Source organism: Oncorhynchus clarkii, chromosome 19 (assembly GCF_045791955.1).
Source record: "Oncorhynchus clarkii lewisi isolate Uvic-CL-2024 chromosome 19, UVic_Ocla_1.0, whole genome shotgun sequence".
Lineage (NCBI taxonomy): Eukaryota > Metazoa > Chordata > Actinopteri > Salmoniformes > Salmonidae > Oncorhynchus > Oncorhynchus clarkii.
Window position 1 is genome coordinate 49,138,052 of NC_092165.1, and position 19,147 is coordinate 49,157,198.

Sequence of the window (19,147 nt, forward strand, 5' to 3'; positions counted from 1 at the left end):
ACTATATGGAATAGCCTATGCTATTTGACCTTTCAGAATACCTAGCCTACTCCCCAGAATGTTGGGTAGGCCTAACGTCAGTGTAATTAAATAAAGTGTGTATATTTCACAAATCAAACATTGCAAATCATTTCAGAAAAAAAAGTATCTTACTTGTGATAACTGCATGGCAAGGAGAAGGAAGCCAATGTAAGTGATCACCATTTTAGTCATGTTGTCAGGTTCTTTCTTAGCCTCAATTAGGTGAGTAGCGTAACCTGTCTGTTTATGGCTATTTTCCCCCACTCACGGTAAATGAGTAGAGTGTAAATCCAGGGGATTTTATACCCCCACTGATTGTGACTTCAGGTCAACAGGGCTCGTCCCCATAACCACCTGTCTAGTTTGCCCCTCCAATGGAAACCTACAATTTACCCTAAGCCTCCCATAAAACATGGTTTCTAAAACTTGGTCCTGGCCTTTCAATTATGACATAGACAACCAGGTGAGGGGAGTGCCTTGCAAATTAGTGTAGCGACTTTATTTCGTCAATCAAATACAAGGGAGGAGCGAACCGCAGATACTCGCCCCATCCTGGAATGAGGTTGACACGTGCTTTACAGCATCTTTGATTTACTGTCAGCAATTCAAATAATAACCTTTGTTTTTAATCACTGTCTTTTTTAGGCCTATATATCACGGTCAGTGAATATGCCTATTAATTCACAAGTTTATAATTTGAAGAGCTTGATACTATTATGATCTCTCCTCAGAGTTTATCACCTGTTGTCCTCCCTGAACATAATGGGGGTATTTTCTACACTAGGCCTAGTGTAGTTTATGATGTTGAAAATATTGGCTATTATGTTATATCCTGATGATAAATGTCAAATAAAGGTTTTACACAAAAACAGATCTAGCGGTAAATATAAACTATCTACCACAATGACAACTCATTTGGCCTTTACATGTTCGATGCACTGTTGAGAGCTACATCCCGAGGGGTTCGTGCTGATTGTATGGAGATTGTGACAGCCGGTTAAATGGCGTCCCTTGACAATGCAAGGACAAGATGTTTGTCAGGAGAAGTGCAGTATTATCACAAGGAGAGTTATACTTGAAATATGGAGGAGGAAGGAGGGAAAAAGAGAGTCAGAGGTCTAAGAGAGAGAGAGAGGGAGGAAGAGGGTGAGCTTGGGTCAGTAAAATGATGGGAAAAAATATGATTTGTTAAAGAAGAATGGTAGAAAGTTTAAGCAGAGAGAGTTGGACAGGAGGAGAAGTGAGTGAGGGTGAAGTATTGGAGGTGGTAGGTGTGAGGAAGTTGTCGGAGCCCGAGGCTTGCACGGAGGGTCAGGATAAAGATTAGTCTGTGAAGTTTTTGGAAAAAGTGGACCCTTGCCTATTGGCTGATCCATTTGAGGTTTCAGGGTCAATGAAAACAGAGTTGGTGGCTGTGGAATTGGTGAGGGTAACCAAAAGTTGTATTGTGATCATTTGTATGTATTTCTGCTGGTCAGAGGGAGCAGGCGCTCTGTGTTAAATGAAAGGGGGCAAGAGATGTGAATTGTTTTGCTCTCAAAAATAGGGCGCCATTGAAAGGAGTCATTACTGGGGTAGCGGTAAATGTGAAATCTGACGAACTGAAGGGGAAGATTCCCGGTGTTTGTGATGCTTGTCGTTTGGTGCGACGCAGACAGGGTGGCATGTGTGGAGAAACAGAAATCATTGTCTGTTCTTTTGAGTTTTGTTGAGTCTTTGCCCAACAGTGATGTTAGGATATATAAATGATCCTGTATGAGCTTTTATGCTGACTACATTACGTTGTTACAGGTGTCAAGCTTATGGGCATGTGGCAGCAGTCTGTAGGAGGGAGGTTCCTAGGTGTGAGAAGTGTGCAGAAGGGCATGAGACAAAGGAATGTGTAGCATTGTGGAAAGTGGTGGTATGTGTTAATTGTAGGGGTGCCCATGGGGCTGGGGATCAGAAATGTCCTGTGCGAGAGAGGCAGGTTGAGGTTTCCAGGGATAGAGTAGTACAGAAGTTGTCATATGCTGAGGCAGTGAAGAAAGTAGAAAAAGATTTGGTCAAGGGAGAGGGATCTGAGAGGAGTGGTGTGAGTAGTAGATCTGTACCAGTACAGAGGGATGGGCCAACAAGTGATATATGTTTCAGTAAGATTGGACTTTTGGCATTTATAGTAATGGTTATCAACTGTACAGCAGGGGTGGAACGTAAGTCACAGAAAATAGAGTTTGTGGTTGCAGCTGCGGAGAGGTATTTGTGTGTGCGAGACACAGGGTGTGTCAAGTGGTTGTGTCCCATCCTTTCAGGCTGTTGGCCTGAAGTAGGACTAAATGCATTTAAATAGTGGAGTATGGCATTTATTATTATTTTTGTTTGTGTAGTGTTAGATGGTAGGGTATTTGTTTACATATTTTTTAGATTAAAAAAACACAAATTTAGGCAAAGGATAAGGGAGTTATACTCCAGTTTAGTAGGTGGCGGTAATGCAACATTTATTGGATGCCAACCGCCGTTGAACCTATTCGAAGAAGACAACTAATTTGTCCTTTCACAGTTTCCGTAGTAGTGTGTTACGTCCAGTACTTCCGGAAAACAAGAAAAAGCGATCCAATGCTCTAAGAGGTCGCAATCAGATCGATCACAACAACAAACCTGTTTTTGAATTTTGGTAGGTAGAATAGTACGAAGTGTTTGCCTCTCCATGCTGCTGTGCCGCATTTCAGCAGTGAGCCAGAGCGTAGCGAGATGGGGAACGAGTGTTCGGAGAGGCGCCCTTCTCCACCCCACACTCTCCTTCAACACCAGCCGTTGTCAAAATGTCAGCTCCACCGAAGGTACGGTTCACCCTGCAGCCGCCCAGGGTGCCGGGCCGTACCGCGACAGTGTGTTGCTTCCCCGTACTGAATTCCCCATGAAACTAACCGGACAGAATCTCATAGACCGGGAGGTACAGATACAACAGGTAAGACGAGTGCTCTAGTCTAGCATGCTAATGTCATACTAACTAGATAGCTTACCAGTGAGCCACATGTTTCGAAACGGGTGCGTGTGACCGATTGCTAAAGAATGTCAGATAAACAAACAAGAGGTTTACTAGCCACTGCAAGACTCATTTTGGTTAGCTAACTAACTAACCTTTCTCAATGAGACTGTCTGAAATTCAGCTCTGTGCCTGTGTTATGACTATAGACTTGACAGTAATATGTCAGTGCATTGATTCTGTCTGTGTCTAGGAGTGTGGCTTTGCAGAACTCTACTCATGGCAGAGAGAGAGGAAGGCCAAGAAGGAATACTGTCTCCACGATGGCCCCCCATACGCCAACGGGGACCCACATGTGGGACATGCCCTCAATAAGGTGTTGTTATCTGCTACATTTGACATTTTAGCCATTTAGCAGAGAATCCAGCTGTGCAGTATTTCTCAACTGGACTTGAACCCAGAACAGAGATGAATCCGTGCTGGCTCTCACTGGCAAGACGAGGCCTTTATCATAATGATTCTTTGGTGTTGTGTGTTCCAGATCCTCAAAGACATCCAGAACCGCTTTGAGATGCTGAGGGGGAAACAGGTTCACTATGTCCCAGGCTGGGACTGCCATGGGCTGCCCATTGAGCTGAAGGCACTGGGAGAGCTGGGAACCAGTGGACTGAGCCCTCTGCAGATAAGACAGAAAGGTCATTGGGGCAGGGAACAGACAGCTGATACATTACTGGTCACTTATTGTGGATGGATGGAACTGACTAGGTATCAAACCCAGGTCACCAGCGAGACCTGGCAAGGATCATGTTAGCCTATTGAGCTGAAAGTGTAGGCTGTTAAAAGCGTAGGCATTCACTTTTGGAGCTTACACAAATATTCAGGTCTCAGACAAAATTACTCATCACATGACTGTGGTTCACTGAAACACAAAAACAGCTCTGCCTATTGATTTAATAGAATCTGATATCCCCCTGTGAAAGCTGACAAACTATCCCCCTGACACCAGAAAATCAGCTGTGTGTGTGTCTGTTGATGAACTGTGGTCCCTCTGCTCTCCAGCTCGGGAGTTTGCGGAGGGGGCGATCGCTCGTCAGCGCGCTGCCTTCCAGCGCTGGGGTGTGATGGCGGACTGGGATAAGTGCTACTACACCTTTGATGGAACTTATGAGGCAGCTCAGCTTAAGGTCTTCCAGGACATGCACAGCAAGGTGGGATATATTCTATCAATTTGGGTCAGCCTGTCTCTCCAGAAGATCTGACACTCATTATTTCGCTTGCTCGCTCTCTCTCCCCCAGGAGCTAACTGTTTGTTCTTGTGTTGTAATTTCTAGGGTCTGATCTACCAGGACTACAAGCCAGTTTTCTGGTCTCCTTCCTCCAGGTAGGCAGCACTTAGTGGCTTCTGGATATAGTCTCTGCTACATAGCTCTTCCACATACTTTTGGCCATGTAGTGTATGTGGATACCCCTTCAAATTAGTGGATTCGGCTATTTCAGCCTCACCCATTGCTGACAGGTGTATTTTATTTATTTAACTAGGCAAGTCAGTTAAGAACAAATTCTTATTTACATTGACGGCCTAGGAACAGTGGGTTAACTGCCTTGTTCAGGGGCAGAAAAACAAATTTTTACCTTGTCAGCTCTGGGATTCGATCTAGCAACCTTCCGGTTACTAGACCAACGCTCTGACCACTAGGCTACCTCTCACCCAGTGTATACAAACGAGCACACAGCCATGCAATATAGACAGAGATTGACTGTAGAATGGCCCGTACTGAAGAGCTCAGTTACTTTCAAAGTGGCACCTTTCCAACAAGTCAGTTTGTCAAATGTCTGCCCTGCTAGAGCTGCCCCGGTCAATTGTAAGTGCTGTTATTGTGAAGTGAAAACGTCTAGGAGCAACAACGGCTCAGCCGCTAAGTGGTAGACCACACAAGCTCACAGAACGGGACCGCCGAGTACTGAAGCGCGTAAAAATCATCTGTCCTCGGTTGCAACACTTACTACCGAGTTCCAAACTGCCTCGGGAAGCAGCGTCAGCACAAGGACTGTTCGTCAGGAGCTTCATGAAATGGGTTTCCATGGCCAAGCAGCCACACACAAGCCTAATAGGTTTATGTTTAATTTATTTGCACCAAAAAAACAACTTATCGTCAACAATACAGATAAAAACATTTAGATAAAAATACGGTGTGCAGGTGTGGTCGGTAGCCCATGGGCTGATATGTAAACCACACCACAAAAAACAATACTAATTCTATTTTTATTTATTTCACCTTTATTTAACCAGGTAGGCCAGTTGAGAACATGTTCTCATTTACAACTGCGACCTGGCCAAGATTTTTATTTTGTTTACTTTACTAAGCAAGTCAGTTAAGAACAAATTCTTATTTTCAATGACGGCCTAGGAACAGTGGTTTAACTGCCTTGTTCAGGGGCAGAAAAACAGATTTTTACCTTGTCAGCTCTGGGATTAGATCTTGCAACCTTTTGGTTACAAGTCCAACACTCTAATCACTAGGCTACCTGCCGCCCATGAAGATGAAGTGAAGCAGTGCGAAAAAAACAACACAGAGTTGCACATAAACAAACGTACAGTCAATAACACAAAATAAAAATAGAAAAATCTATAGATCTGTAGGGAGGTAGGCAATAAATAGGCTCTAGAGGTGAAAATAATTATAATTTAGCATTAATAGTGGAGTGATGGATGTGCAGATGATGATGTGCAAGTAGAGATACTGGGGTGCAAAAGAGCAAGAGGGTAACTAATAATATGGGGATGAGGTAGTCAGGTGTGCTATTTACAGATTGGCTGTGTACAGGTACAGTGATCGGTAAGCTACTCAGATAGCTGATGCTTAAAGTTAGAGAGGGAGATGTAAGACTTCAGCTTCAGTGATTTTTGCAATTCGTTCCAGTCATTGGCAGCAGAGAACTGGAAGGAAAGGCGGCCAAAGGAAGTGTTGGCTTTGGGGCGGACCAGTGCAATGTACCTGCTGGAGCGTGTGCTACGGGTGGGTGTTGCTATGGTGACCAGTGAGCTGAGATAAGGCGGGGCTTTACCTAGCAAAGACTTATAGATGACCTGAAGCCAGTGGGTTTGGCGACGAATATGTAGCGAGAGCATACAGGTCGCAGTGTTGGGTAGAATATGGGGCTTTGGTGACAAAACGGATGGCACTGTGATAGACTACATCCAGTTTACTGAGTAGAGTGTTGGAGGCTATTTTGTAAACGACATCGCCGAAGTCGAGGATCAGTAGGATAGTCCGTTTTACGAGGGTATTTTTGGCAGCATGAGTGAAGGATGCTTTGTTGGGAAATAGGAAGCCGATTCTAGATTTAATTTTGGATTGGAGATGCTTAATGTGAGTCTGGAAGGAGAGTTTACAGTCTAACCAGACACCTAGGTATTTGTAGTTGTCCACATATTCTAGGTCAGAACCGTCCAGAGTAATGATGCTAGTCGGGCGAGAGGGTGCGGGCAGCAATTTGTTGAAGAGCATGCACTTAGTTTTACTAGCAGTTAAATGCAGTTGGAGGCCATGGAAGGAGTGTTGTATGGCGTTGAAGCTCATTTTATGTTTTTTTTTAGCACAGTCTCCAAAAAAGGGCCAGAAGTATACAGAATGGTGTCATCTGCGTAGAGGTGGATCAGAGAATCACCAGAAGCAAGAGCAACATCATTGATATCTACAGAGAGAGAGAGAAGTCGGCCTGAGAATTTAACCCTGTGACACCCCAATAGACTGCCAGAGGTCCAGACAACAGGCCCTCCGATTTGACACACTGAACTCTATCTGATAAGTAGTTGGTGAACCAGGCGAGGCAGTCATTTGAGAAGCCAAGGCTATTGAGTCTGCCGATAAGAATGTGGTGTTTGACACAGTGGAAAGCCTTGGCCAAGTCAATGAAGACGGCTGCACAGTACTGTCTTTTATCGATGGGGGTTAGGATATCGTACATGAGTACAAAAATAAAAACGTTTCTCAAACGGATAACAAAAACTTCTAATTATAAATGAATTGATCAGTAACTATGATCACCATGCGCAATGTCAAGCATCGGCTGGGATTATGTAAATCTTGCCGCCGTTGGACTCTGGAGCAGTGGAAACACATTCTCTGGAGTAATGAATCACGCTTCAGCATTTGACACTCTGACAGACGAATCTCCATAGACAATTATTCCTCCATAGAAAAGATTGTGAACGGCCCTTCAAATTAGTGGATTCAGCTATTTTCCGAGTCCACCAATGGCATGCTGCTGGCGGATGTCAGCATAGTGCCAGTTGTAAAGTTTGGTGATGGAGGAATAATGTTGAGGCTGTTTTTCATGGTTTGGGCTAGGCCCCTTAGTTCTAGTTAAGATAAATCTTAACGCTACAGCAAACAATGACATTCTTGACGATTCTGTGCTTCCAACTTTGTGGCAATAATTTGGAAAAGGCCCTTTCCTGTTTCAGCATGACAATGCTCCCGTGCACAAAGCAAAGTCCATACAGAAATGGTTTGTTGAGATTGGTGTGGAAGAACTTGACTGACCTGCACAGAACCCTGACCTCAACCCCATCAAACACCTTTGGGATGAATTGGAACGCCGACTGCGAGCCAGGCCTAATCGCCCTACATCAGTTCCTGACCTCACTAAAACTCTTGTGGCTGAATGGAAGCAAGTCCCCGCAGAAATGTTCTAACATCTAGTGGAAAACCTTCCCAGAAGAGTGGAGGCTGTTATGGCAGCAAAGGGGGGACCAACTCTATATTAATGCCCATGGTCTTGGAATGAGATGTTCAGCGAACAGGTGTCCACATTCTTTTGGCCATGTAGTGTCTCTCTGCTGCGTCTCTCCCCCCCACCCCTCTTTTCATTCTCCTCCTCCTTACCTCAAATTTTTTCTCTCGCTCTCTCTTCCCCCCCCCCCCAGGACAGCTCTTGCGGAGGCAGAGTTGGAGTATAACCCACAGCACGTGAGCAAAGCAATCTACGCCACCTTCGCCCTGGCCACCCTACCCCCTAAGATGGCGGAAGCTGTAGGGGAGTTGGGCAGCATTTCTGTGTTGGTGTGGACCACCCAACCATGGACCATCCCAGCCAACCAGGCTGTCTGCTTTATGCCCAATGCCCAGTAAGTGCTACTGTCAACAGACATCCCCTCACACACCTACCTGCACCTTCAGTACTATACGGTATAACTCCCACCTTTTGTAAATGTGTTTTAATATCTCACACACAGGTACTCAGTAGTGAAGAGGAGAGACAGCTCACAGCTCCTCCTAGTGGCCACTGAGCGCGTTTCCAGCCTGGCAACACTGCTGAGCACAGAGCTGGAGAGTGTGGGCACTTTCACAGGTAAACTGGACACACACACACTCAGACAGACAGACACATAAACATTGTCATGTCACTCTTGTCACTTTCTCTTCCCATCCCCACCTCCAGGTACAGAACTTGAGGGAGGAGTCTGCCAGCATCCCACCATTCCCAAGAAGGAGGTTCCATTACTTCCAGCTAATTTTGTAACCATGGGCAAAGGAACGGGATTGGTTCACACAGCTCCTGCCCATGGGATGGAGGACTACAGTGTGGCCTCCCACTTTCAACTATCAGTGGTGCGTTCCTTTAGTTGACTAATATATCAATGGGATTGACAGAACAATATCAGTTGGCGAACTTCAAAAACATTCTGGCTTCCAGGCTAAAAGTCTTCATGAACTTCCAATGACATCTGTCCTAGAGATGGGCACGGTTTGTATTTCTATTAAGGATTCCCATTAGCTCTTCCTGGGGTCCAATCTCTTCCTGGGGTCCAATCTCTTCCTGGGGTCCAATCTCTTCCTGGGGTTAATCAAATGTCCGAACGGATGTTAGTATTTGATTACTTGAGTGGGTGTTCATTTTCAGAGTGAACCAATTTCAGGACTATTTTAACAATGAAAAAGCTTTTGTCTAAATTACATTATCCTTGTGACATTTTTACTTGCAATGATATACCCAATAGTTTAATAACCACTACATTTGAAATTCCTAATTTAATCAAACTTTTGAGTGTAGTTTTTATAATGGTGCATTACATTGCTATTGCCCCACTTCAAATAGCAATTACAGGCGCTCATCTAAGAGTTTCTACAATACCTGACGCAGATCAACGCAAAACACTCACCAGAAACACTTTTTGTAACAATCAGTTATCTTAGTGAAAATCACACTTCTCGTTCACTGTTGCTGTTAGCCAAACTACTGATGAAAAGCAGAATGGCCTCTGTTTACCTCTGCCGTGTGCATTTGTGTCGTTCTGATTGGTCGATAGTCTATCATTTTTTTGTGTAACTCTTTATATAACAATGAGAATTTAGACTCCGTATATCTGAACGTCATGATATTATTCGAATAGTAAAATCATTTAAATTACCCACCCCTAATCTTTATGGCTGTGTGTGTTTCCTCTGTTCTAGGAGTGTATCGTGGATGAGGAAGGCAGGTTCACTGAGCTGGCTGGGCCTGAGCTACAGAGTCTGTCTGTGATGGGGGAGGGCAACGATACAGGTAGGAAGAAACTGTGTGAGAGAGACAGGGAGGATAATGCTCAACTTGTATTGTCTAGTTCAACTTCTTGCTCTCTTTGTACAAGCTTTTGTGTGTGTTTTGTGTGCATGTCAGTGATCTCCATGCTGAAGGCTGTCGGTTCTCTAGTGAAGGAGGAGGAGTGTGTCCACAGTTACCCATACGACTGGAGGAGTAAAGAGCCTGTAGTCATCAGACCCAGCAAACAGTGGTTCATTGACATCGCCAGCCTCAAAGACAAGGCCAAGGTAGGAATCACACACTGAGGATAACTCTTACTTACTTACTGACTGTATTGTCCCCATGGGGAAATTCTGTTGCAGTGTTATGTACACATTCAAAGTGGCGTTTAAATACAAAACACGATTGACAAAACAACTTTCATAACATTTACGCACCAATAAAAATAATAATAGTAAGAAATAAGAAATAAAACATAAAAAAAACGAAGAAAAGACTAGCCTGCTGGCCTTACGGAGTCAATGGGAACATTCGCCCGAGCTATTTAGGAGGGATATCACACCTGGCACAAATTATTGTCTCGTTCTGTTTTTCCTGCTGAGGGGTGCCCTATACCTGCGCCCAGAGGGGAGTAATTCAAAGTCCAGGTACATGGGGTGGCTTGGGTCTAATATGGTTTTGTGAGCCTTACAGAGGGCCCTGACCTTAAAGATCTCATCCAGGCCTGTCTGTTTGACTCCAAGTACCTTGCTTGCTGTGGTGATAATCCTTCTCAGCATGTTTCTCTGGCTGACAGTGGCATTGCCAAACCAACAAACAATACAAAAAGTTCAAATACTCTCAATAAAGGATTTGTAAAACAGAGTCAATATAGTACAGTCTATATTAAAAAACTTTTTTTTACAAAGTACAGTCTCTGTTGGCTCTTTTTGTAGATCAGGTCTAGGTCTGTACATTTACTCCACTGAAGCTTATTGTCCAAAAAAACACCCAGATATTTATATTCCTCTATGAATTCTATATTCTGACCTCTGATAGATGTTGCAGAGGTAGGTGTTGTACGCTTCCTGAAGTCTATGCACATCTCTTTGGTCTTGTTGGTATTGAGGACCAAGTGTGATTCCTCACACCACTCTACAAAGTCATCTAGGACCGGGCCAAGATGTTCCTCGTCATTATGCAACAGGCTGATCAAGGCAGTGTCATCAGCGAACTTAACGAGGTGTCTGTCAGTATGGGAACTAGTACAACTATTAGTGTACAAGATGTACAGAAGTGGGGACAAAACACATCCCTGAGGAGAGCCTGTGTTGGTATTGCGTATATCTGACACATGGGGACCTATTTTGTCTCGCTGTGAGCGTTGGCTCAGGAAGTCCAACAGCCACAAAACCAGCCCCCCGTCTAAGGAGAAGTCCCGAATGAGTCTCTGTGCCAGAATGTAAGGCTGGTGTTGAAGGCAGAAGAAAAGTCAACAAACAGAACCTTAACATGGGATTTGGCACCCTCTAGATGTCTATAGACCATGTTTAAGGAGGGTAAGAATGGCATCATCAACTCCTCTGCTAGGCTGATAGGCAAACTGAAATGGGTCGAGGAGCTTCTTGGTGACACTGAGAATATGACTTTTCACAATTTTCTCAAGGCATTTCATTACTAAGGATGTCAAGGCGACAGGGCGGTAGTCATTCAGCACAGAAGGATTAGATGCTTGAGGAATTGGTATAATTATTGATTTTTCCACAATACTGGAACGTGTTGCTGGTTGAGTGAGGATTGGAAAATGTCTGTAAAAACACCAGCCAGTTGTTCAGCACAGTGCTTTAACACATGTCCACTTATTTTGTCTGGGCCTGGGCTTTTGTATGTGTTATATCCGCTGAACAACTTTAAAACATCAGACTGTTGAACAAACAACTCCCTCAAACATTTGTAATGATGCTTCCATTTGTTTTACTTCCGACACGAAGTTGTCTTGAGAAGAAAACATTCAGTTCATTAGCCATGTTCTGGCCCTCATGTCCCCCAAGGTCAGCACTGGTTTTTCCCCTGCCTATGTGGGGGGCACTAGCCATGGATTTAATCTCTCGCCAGGCCACCCTTGCGTTTCCTGAGGAGAGGGTCCTCTCCACCCTTGCGTTTCCTGAGGAGAGGGTCCTCTCCACCCTTGTGTTTCCTGAGAGGGTCCTCTCCACCCTTGTGTTTCCTGAGAGGGTCCTCTCCACCCTTGCGTTTCCTGAGGAGAGGGTCCTCTCCACCCTTGTGTTTCCTGAGGAGAGGGTCCTCTCCACCCTTTGATTGTGTGCCTCCTTGTCCATAAGTATCTGTCTTTTTGTCTCACGTTGTACATCTCTTAAAGCCTGTCTATCACCCCCAGAGATGAATCTGTTCTCACTGCGATACATTGAGAGGGATTCTTTCAAACAGGTGATGATTCTCACTCATACACTTAGAACAGGTCCCACTCAGTAAGTTAGACTCTTAGAAACTGAGAATGATTCTTCTTATAGAGCAGGGATCAACTGAATTCAGCTGCGGGATGATTTTTTTCTTCTTCAGCGGATGGTCAGGGGGCCGGAACATAATTACAAATCATTTGTAGACTGCAAGAAGCCCAAAAAGAGAGAATATTTGACTAAAACATTTAGTTGTGGAGGGCTGCTCTAGAGGATAAAGAAACTCTTTCTGACTGTGTGTAGGAAGTGCTGGCTAAGGTGCGTGTGATCCCAGAATCGGCGAGGGGCAGTCTGTTGGCCCACCTGGACAGAAGACCGTACTGGTGTATCTCACGCCAGAGGAGCTGGGGTGTGCCCATACCTGTGTTCTACCACAAGGAGACAGGAGAGCCTCTCATTAACAAGTAACTACACACACACCACACACACACACACACACACACACTCAACGCCACTGACCCCTGCTCTCTCCCCCTAAAGGCACACTGTATCCCATGTGACCCAGCTGTTCTCAGAGAAGGGCAGTGACTGCTGGTGGGAGCTGCCCCTGGAATCTCTACTGCCACCAGAGGTGCTCAAGAAGGTGAGTCACCGCAGCACTTTGACTCACAAGTCAGTGAATATGGTTGTATGATTAAAAGAGGATTTTAGCACCTTGTGTGTGTGAAGGTTAACGTATGTGTGTGTTTGTCAGAGTAAAGCAGGAGAGGTAACAGACTACGAGCGTGGAGATGATGTGTTGGACATCTGGTTTGACAGTGGAACCTCCTGGGCTGCTGTTCTTGAAGGTGAGGCTCTGTGTTCAGCTAACCTGGCGAAGCTACGTACGACATCTGCCAAGTATTCTTACACTAGCGATTACACTTGTGTTTTCTTAACCTTCAGACACAGCCTTGAATTCTGTTTTCTTAGCTAGGCCTAGCTAAATCACAACTTTCTAAGTGTCCTTACTGCACTAACCAGTTAATGAATACTGTACAAACTGCCTGGTGATGCTATCTCTCTCTGGCACATGGTGAATTGTTTATGCATTAGAAATGACTTCTATCTCACATGAAGCGTGTGTAGTCCTCGTACATCAGCCATTAGCTCTATCCCTCTCTGGAACACACCTTACTGAAGTGTTCTATAGTCAGATAATGAAGACTTTCATTTGTTTGGATATTGTTCTTGTTGTGGCATTTGGCAAGACTGACATCAAACATACAGCCACACAATTTCCCAAGGTTTACCCATGTTGTCCATGTGAGTGGTTGTGTTGTGTTTTCAGAAATGAAGGAGGAGAGTGACACTGACTCTGAGTCACGGCTCAGCTGGCTCCCTTCCTCCCTACGCAAACCCCTGGTGCCAGGTTAATAACCCCCAGACCCCTCTTCTACTCACCCACCCTCCCCCCTCTTCTACTCATCCCCCCTTCCCCCCTCTTCTACTCATCCCCCCCTCTTCTACTCATCCCCCCCTCCACCCCTCTTCTACTCATCCCTCTTACTTCCTCTCCATCTCTTCTCTATATTTCCATTTTTCTATTGATTTCTGTTTCTTTCTCTCACTATCCCCCCCCTCTCTCTCTCTGACTCTCTCCTGCTGTCCTCCCCTTCTCTCCTCAGCATGTGGGACTCTGAGCAACTTGTTTGGGAGCTGAGCACCTTAAAGATTGGTTATCTATAAGATTCACTCCCTGACTGCGCTCTCTGTTTAGTCAGCAGTCTCTCTCTTTGGCAGCAAGGGAGGATCTCCCCCTGAAAGCCTGGTAGCTGTACCTGTGCTATTGTCTAAGGCAGGAGCACTACGGTCTCTAAGCCGCTCTCTAACCTCTACAGTACCCCGTGGCTTTGGAAGGCTGCCTCGCCATGTAACGTTTCTGTACCGTCTCTCCCAAGGCTGGCCAAGGTGGAATGTCTGTCGCTACTACTTTCACGCAGGGCATTGGTCAAGGAATGGTTGCACAATCTTGGTATACTTGTCATGCATTGTCTCAATGTCCTCACTACCAGTGGCTGTGGTCTCTGTCCCTCTAGACTTGTCCTACCTCTTGTGGACAAAGTCAGTGACGTTCTCCTGATACTAACCATCTGGCTTTCCTCTCTGTTCGCATGAATTGGTTAAGAACAAGACACTGCAAAGAACTAAACATGTTTTTCCGCTCGCTCTCTCTCTCGTCAGACTCGAGGGCTGATGTGTATGTGGAGGGAAAGGACCAGATAGGTGGTTGGTTCCAGTCCTCTCTGCTCACCAGTGTTGCCGTGCAGAAAAGGGCTCCCTACAAGTCAGTGAAATACTTTTTATATCTATGTGTGCTTGTTGTAAATGTGTCCGTAAGAAAGCCAGAGAAGAATCTGTATTCATAACTTTCTCTCTCAGGGCTCTGATGATGCATGACTTTCTCTCTCTTTCTCTCTCAGGGCTCTGATGATACATGACTTTGTGATAAGCGAGAAAGGAGAGAAGATGTCCAAGTCTTTAGGCAACGTAGTAGACCCCGATACAGTCATCCACGGGGGGGAGGTGAGAGGCTGTGGATGAGACCTAACCTTTCTGGAGAAACATACACACACTGCCGGGGTGGTCAACAGTGTTAGTCTTTAAAGGCTTTCACCCTACCCCACTCTTCTATCTCTTTCCCTCTATTTCTCCCAGGACCCCAGTGTGTCTCCTGCCTATGGAGTGGATGTGTTGCGTTGGTGGGTGGCAGAGTCTAACGTCTTCTCTGAGGTCCAGATCGGCCCCAACGTGCTCAACTCAGCCAGAGACAGCATCAATAAGGTGAGTGTCATGGTGTCTACTATCTGTGGGTCTGTCAGTCTGTGTAGAAGTCTCCGTTACCTGCTTCTCCACTCCGCTGTAAAAGCTCTTCCTCGTCTCGTTCTAGTTGAGGAATACCCTGAAGTTCTTGCTAGGGAATCTGCAGGGTTTTGACCCTCGTACTCAGGCAGTGGACCCTAAAGAAATGCACTACATTGACCAGTACCTACTGCACCTTCTACGGAACTACAGTATGAAGATGACAGATGCCTACAATGATTTTGGTGCGGGCAGGGCCATCCGCCTGCTCCAAGCCTTCATCACCAGAGACCTCTCCAAGTTCTACTTCAGCATCATCAAGGACAGGTACTGATACTCTTGCTAAATACTACTACCACTGCGATTGTTATTACATTGTCTACTACTACTCTGTTACACTTATGACAACACTATAATGACTAATGTCATTGCTACTATATGGCACTATTAATAGTCTGTTACTCTCTCCCTCTCTCAGGCTGTACTGTGATCCTGAGGACTCGTTGGGTCGGCGGTCCTGTCAGACGGTTCTAGAGGAGATTCTGGACGGAGTGACGCGCTCCATCGCTCCTATCCTACCTCACCTAGCTGAAGAGGTCTATTTACACGCCCCAGGACATAACGGTATGGCCTTGTGTGTTTGTGTGTGCGCGCGTGCCTGCCTGTACCTGTGTGTGTCTCAGTAACTCTGAAAGTCTCTATCTTCAGAGGGGGAGACCCTGTTCAGGAGTGGCTGGATTAAGAGCAGTCCTGTGTGGCGGAGGCCGGGATTGGAGGAAGCCGTGGAGGGGGCATGCGCTATCAGGGATTCCTTCCTGTCCTCTATCCCAGGACGCAATGCAGCCGAGTATGAGCTGACCATAGAGATTGAGCCTGGCCTACTGTTTGAACTCATTGAGGTAAGGGGGCAGAATGCGCTCTCTGATGTCCTCGTCATAATCACTATACCACAAACGGCTGAGATGTAGTTGTATGGAAGGGACGGTCTTTCAGGTCTCAGAAAGGCGACTCCAAGTTGGCTACCACAAACTTTACCTATCTAATCTCTCTTTCTCAGTCTCTCCAAGACGAACCTACTTCCTCTTCCTCTCAGCTAACAGAGCTGATGATGTCATCGCAGACAACCCTGACTAGCTCCCTGCCCAGAGACCTGCCCGCTGATGCCCTCATCAGCAATGGCAGTTTCCTCATCAACCTTGAGGGTGAGTCCAAGCTAAGCTAACACTAGTACATTTACAATGCTGTAGTAGCTGAATCCAAAATAAAACTCAGGGTTCTTTAGGGCTCCCGAGTGGTGCTGCAGTCCCTGGTTCGAATCCAAGCTGCATACAATCCGGCCGTGATTGGGAGTCCCATAGGGCGGCGCACAATTGGCCCAGTGTCGTCCGGGTTTGGACGGGGTAGACCGTCATTGTAAATAAGAATTTGTTCTTAACTGGCTTGCCTAGTTAAATAAAGGTTACTTTTAAAAATGTTTTTATATACAATCATATCCGCTTTAGCTGACATCCACAAAGCGGTTGTTTTGGCAGTGTAGGAGGTAGAACTGCGTTAGAGCTGTCAAATCCACAAGCAGCTCCTTTCCATTGGCTGCACGGAGTCACATTAAGAAATCCCATTCAGCCTTGTTTACTAGTTCGAACACTAGAATATGTGATGTAATCTACACCTTTATTACGATGATGCAAATCCTCATTATTTAGTTTAAGGATTCTTTTTATTTGAGCGTCATTATTTCTATATAGCCTAGACTTTCTCATTCTGAACTTCTAACGCGAGTGGGATAGGTGTGGCTTCATGACACTGATCAAGATAAGCTGCTCACCAGTTTGACAGCTCCAACACAGTTAATAGCCAATTCATACTTGCTCTAGCAATGCGATCCGGAGGCTCCGTAAGGAGGGTTTGACACGGTAGGTGGGGCAGGAGGTCCTGTATAAACACTCACCTTCTTGACAACTTCCTGAACAACCGCTCTGCTCAGGGAAGCTCAAGAAGTATGAATGCTCTGACTACTTCTACTTCTGTACTTTTTGAAACTAGAATATGAAAAGGGTTCGGTACTATAATTTCTGTTACTTTCCAGAAGTGTCACGTGGGTAAAATCACACGGGAAGCCAAGCCAGAAATAAAAACTAAAAAGCCATATTACAACCGATGATGTAGTGGAGGGTAAACACTGTTTACACCTGCTCTAGAAAGTTGAGTGAAGTTCAATCTCATGCTTCACTCGGTGGGCTGATAATTCTAAGTGGCACATTTTATTGGTCACATACGTATTTAGCAGATGTTATTGCAGGTGTAGCAATATCTAACAATTTCACAACAATATACACAAATCTAAAGTAAAGGAATGGAATTAAGAATATATAAATATTTGGATGAGCAATGTCAGAGCAGCATAGACTAAGAATAGAATACAGTATATACAGTGGGGCAAAAAAGTATTTAGTCAGCCACCAATTGTGCAAGTTCTCCCACTTAAAAAGATGAGGCCTGTAATTTTCATCATAGGTACACTTCAACTATGACAGACAAAATGAAAAAAAAAAATCCAGAAAATCACATTGTAGGATTTTTTATTAATTTATTTGCAAATTATGGTGGAAAATAAGTATTTGGTCACCTACAAATAAGCAATATTTCTGGCTCTCACAGACCTGTAACTTCTTCTTTAAGAGGCTCCTCTGTCCTCTGCTCGTTACCTGTATTAATGGCACCTGTTTGAACTTGTTATCAGTATAAAAGACACCTGTCCACAACCTCAAACAGTCACACTCCAAACTCCACTATGGCCAAGACCAAAGAGCTGTCAAAGGACACCAGAAACAAAATTGTAGACCTGCACCAGGCTGGGAAGACCGAATCTGCAATAGGTACGCAGCTTGGTTTGAAGAAATCAACTTTGGGAGCAATTATTAGGATGACAATGACAATTTTTATAGGCAGCCCAATTCTGAACTTTGTTTTCACTAATTGGTCTTTTGACGAATCAGATCAGCTCTAAAAAAACAAGAGATGATGTGATCGGTCAACACCAATTAGTGTAAAGAATATCAAAATTGGGCTGCCAGTTTAACGCAATCATAGTCTGTTCAAAACACCCAAGTATTTTAGGGGTCATACAGTAACCTGGTTCGTGTTCACTATACACCAAACCTTAACTTGTCGAATAAGAAACTTTTTAATATGGTGTGCACTAATGAATGTGACCTTTTAACCTCCCTAATCATAGCCCCTAGTAACATTTTCTCTCTGTCCAATCAGGTGGGGTTATCCGTGAGGACAGTGCTTACCAAGTAGCGGCAGTTCCCACCTCCATGGCCCGGTGCCCGAGGTGCCGACGGTACACCTCAAGCTCTCCAGACTGCCCCTGCCCCCGCTGCCAGACCATCCTTACTGGGGCGCAGTGACACGTCCACCCGCACCATCACAACCTGCAAATTGCCGTCTAACCCGGTCTGTCTGCTTGAACTGACTCCAGACAACCAGGGGTCAACCAAGAAAGACCCTGCTTAGCAACGCACTGAGAGGGGTAACAGCGACAGCCAGACTGTCTGGCAGTTACCTAAATGACATTATCTTTCTTCATTGACTCTGGCATGTTGCCGCATGCAGTGAGGATGGATGCTTTACAAGACAGGCTTCGTAAAACAAAGCACACATTTTATTTTGATAGAGGGAATTGTCATAAGAGCTATGCAGTACTTTTGAGTTCATAAGACACCTCTCCCAAAGAAGTGCACATCAGTGATGTTTCCTAGAAAGGGACATGTATTGATAGTCCTGGACCCCTCCTATGAGGCACAGAGTGCAGTAATATACCTACTAAGAGAAGTCATCGGGTCTGATTATTGTATGTATTAGAAGGATATATAGGGGATGATACAACACTGAGCGCTTAGTTTTTTTATTTGTATTCATGTTTAATGATAATCTGTATAGTTCTCCTGTCCACTTGTACGAAATCTATTAAATAAAGGATGATCATTAAAATACACTCGGAAGCCAAATAAGTGCAATATTCCTAAAAATCCTCTTAAACCAGTGATTCCTATCACCCTTTGAAAACCAAGGTGTCATTCAGTAGGGTACAAATATCTGAGTCTACCTGAATAGTCTGGAGAGAATCCCATGGCGGTTTTTACTGAACGCCACGTTTCCCCAAAACGTTCTTGGAACAGACATTGAAGTACGTTCGCTCCATTTAGTGTGTGGCTTGAAGCAGTGCATGACATTAAGGGCAGTGATGCATTTAACCCACAACCCAACCTCTCCCCATTTTTTCAGAACATCCCCGTTTCCATTACTCAACACAGCCATGTACTGCTACCATCTTTGGAAATGACCAGTGTTAACTGTTCTTACCCCAGGCCCAGAGAGAGAGAAACCATGC

The 19,147-nt window shown here is 45.0% G+C and overlaps 1 protein-coding gene across 2 annotated transcripts; it reads left to right on the top strand.

The window, feature by feature from the left end:
- Nucleotides 1-2,548: 2,548 nt before the first annotated feature.
- LOC139375336 (isoleucyl-tRNA synthetase 2, mitochondrial) lies at nt 2,549-18,751 on the top strand. 2 transcript variants are annotated; one of them, XM_071117027.1, is made up of 22 exons: nt 2,549-2,968; nt 3,240-3,362; nt 3,528-3,681; nt 4,046-4,194; nt 4,318-4,367; nt 7,917-8,117; nt 8,226-8,341; nt 8,432-8,601; nt 9,445-9,535; nt 9,650-9,801; nt 12,214-12,374; nt 12,451-12,553; nt 12,665-12,758; nt 13,241-13,321; nt 14,134-14,236; nt 14,373-14,475; nt 14,608-14,733; nt 14,840-15,078; nt 15,230-15,375; nt 15,460-15,650; nt 15,809-15,953; nt 18,019-18,751. In XM_071117027.1, the coding sequence occupies exons 1-22, from the start codon at nt 2,708-2,710 to the stop codon at nt 18,162-18,164; spliced, it is 3,105 nt and encodes a 1,034-aa protein (XP_070973128.1). In that variant the 5' UTR covers nt 2,549-2,707; the 3' UTR covers nt 18,165-18,751. The 2 variants fall into 2 exon arrangements, with proteins under 2 accessions (XP_070973128.1, XP_070973129.1); XM_071117028.1 differs by lacking the exon at nt 13,241-13,321.
- Nucleotides 18,752-19,147: the final 396 nt, after the last annotated feature.

Coding starts and splice junctions, on each gene's coding strand:
- LOC139375336 (XM_071117027.1), top strand. CDS start 2,708: ATGCTGCTGTGCCGCATTTCAGCAGTGAGCCAGAGCGTAGCGAGATGG. Junction 3,682..4,045: donor TCTGCAGATAAGACAGAAAG/GTCATTGGGGCA, acceptor TCTGCTCTCCAG/CTCGGGAGTTTGCGGAGGGG. Junction 12,554..12,664: donor CACCAGAGGTGCTCAAGAAG/GTGAGTCACCGC, acceptor TGTGTTTGTCAG/AGTAAAGCAGGAGAGGTAAC.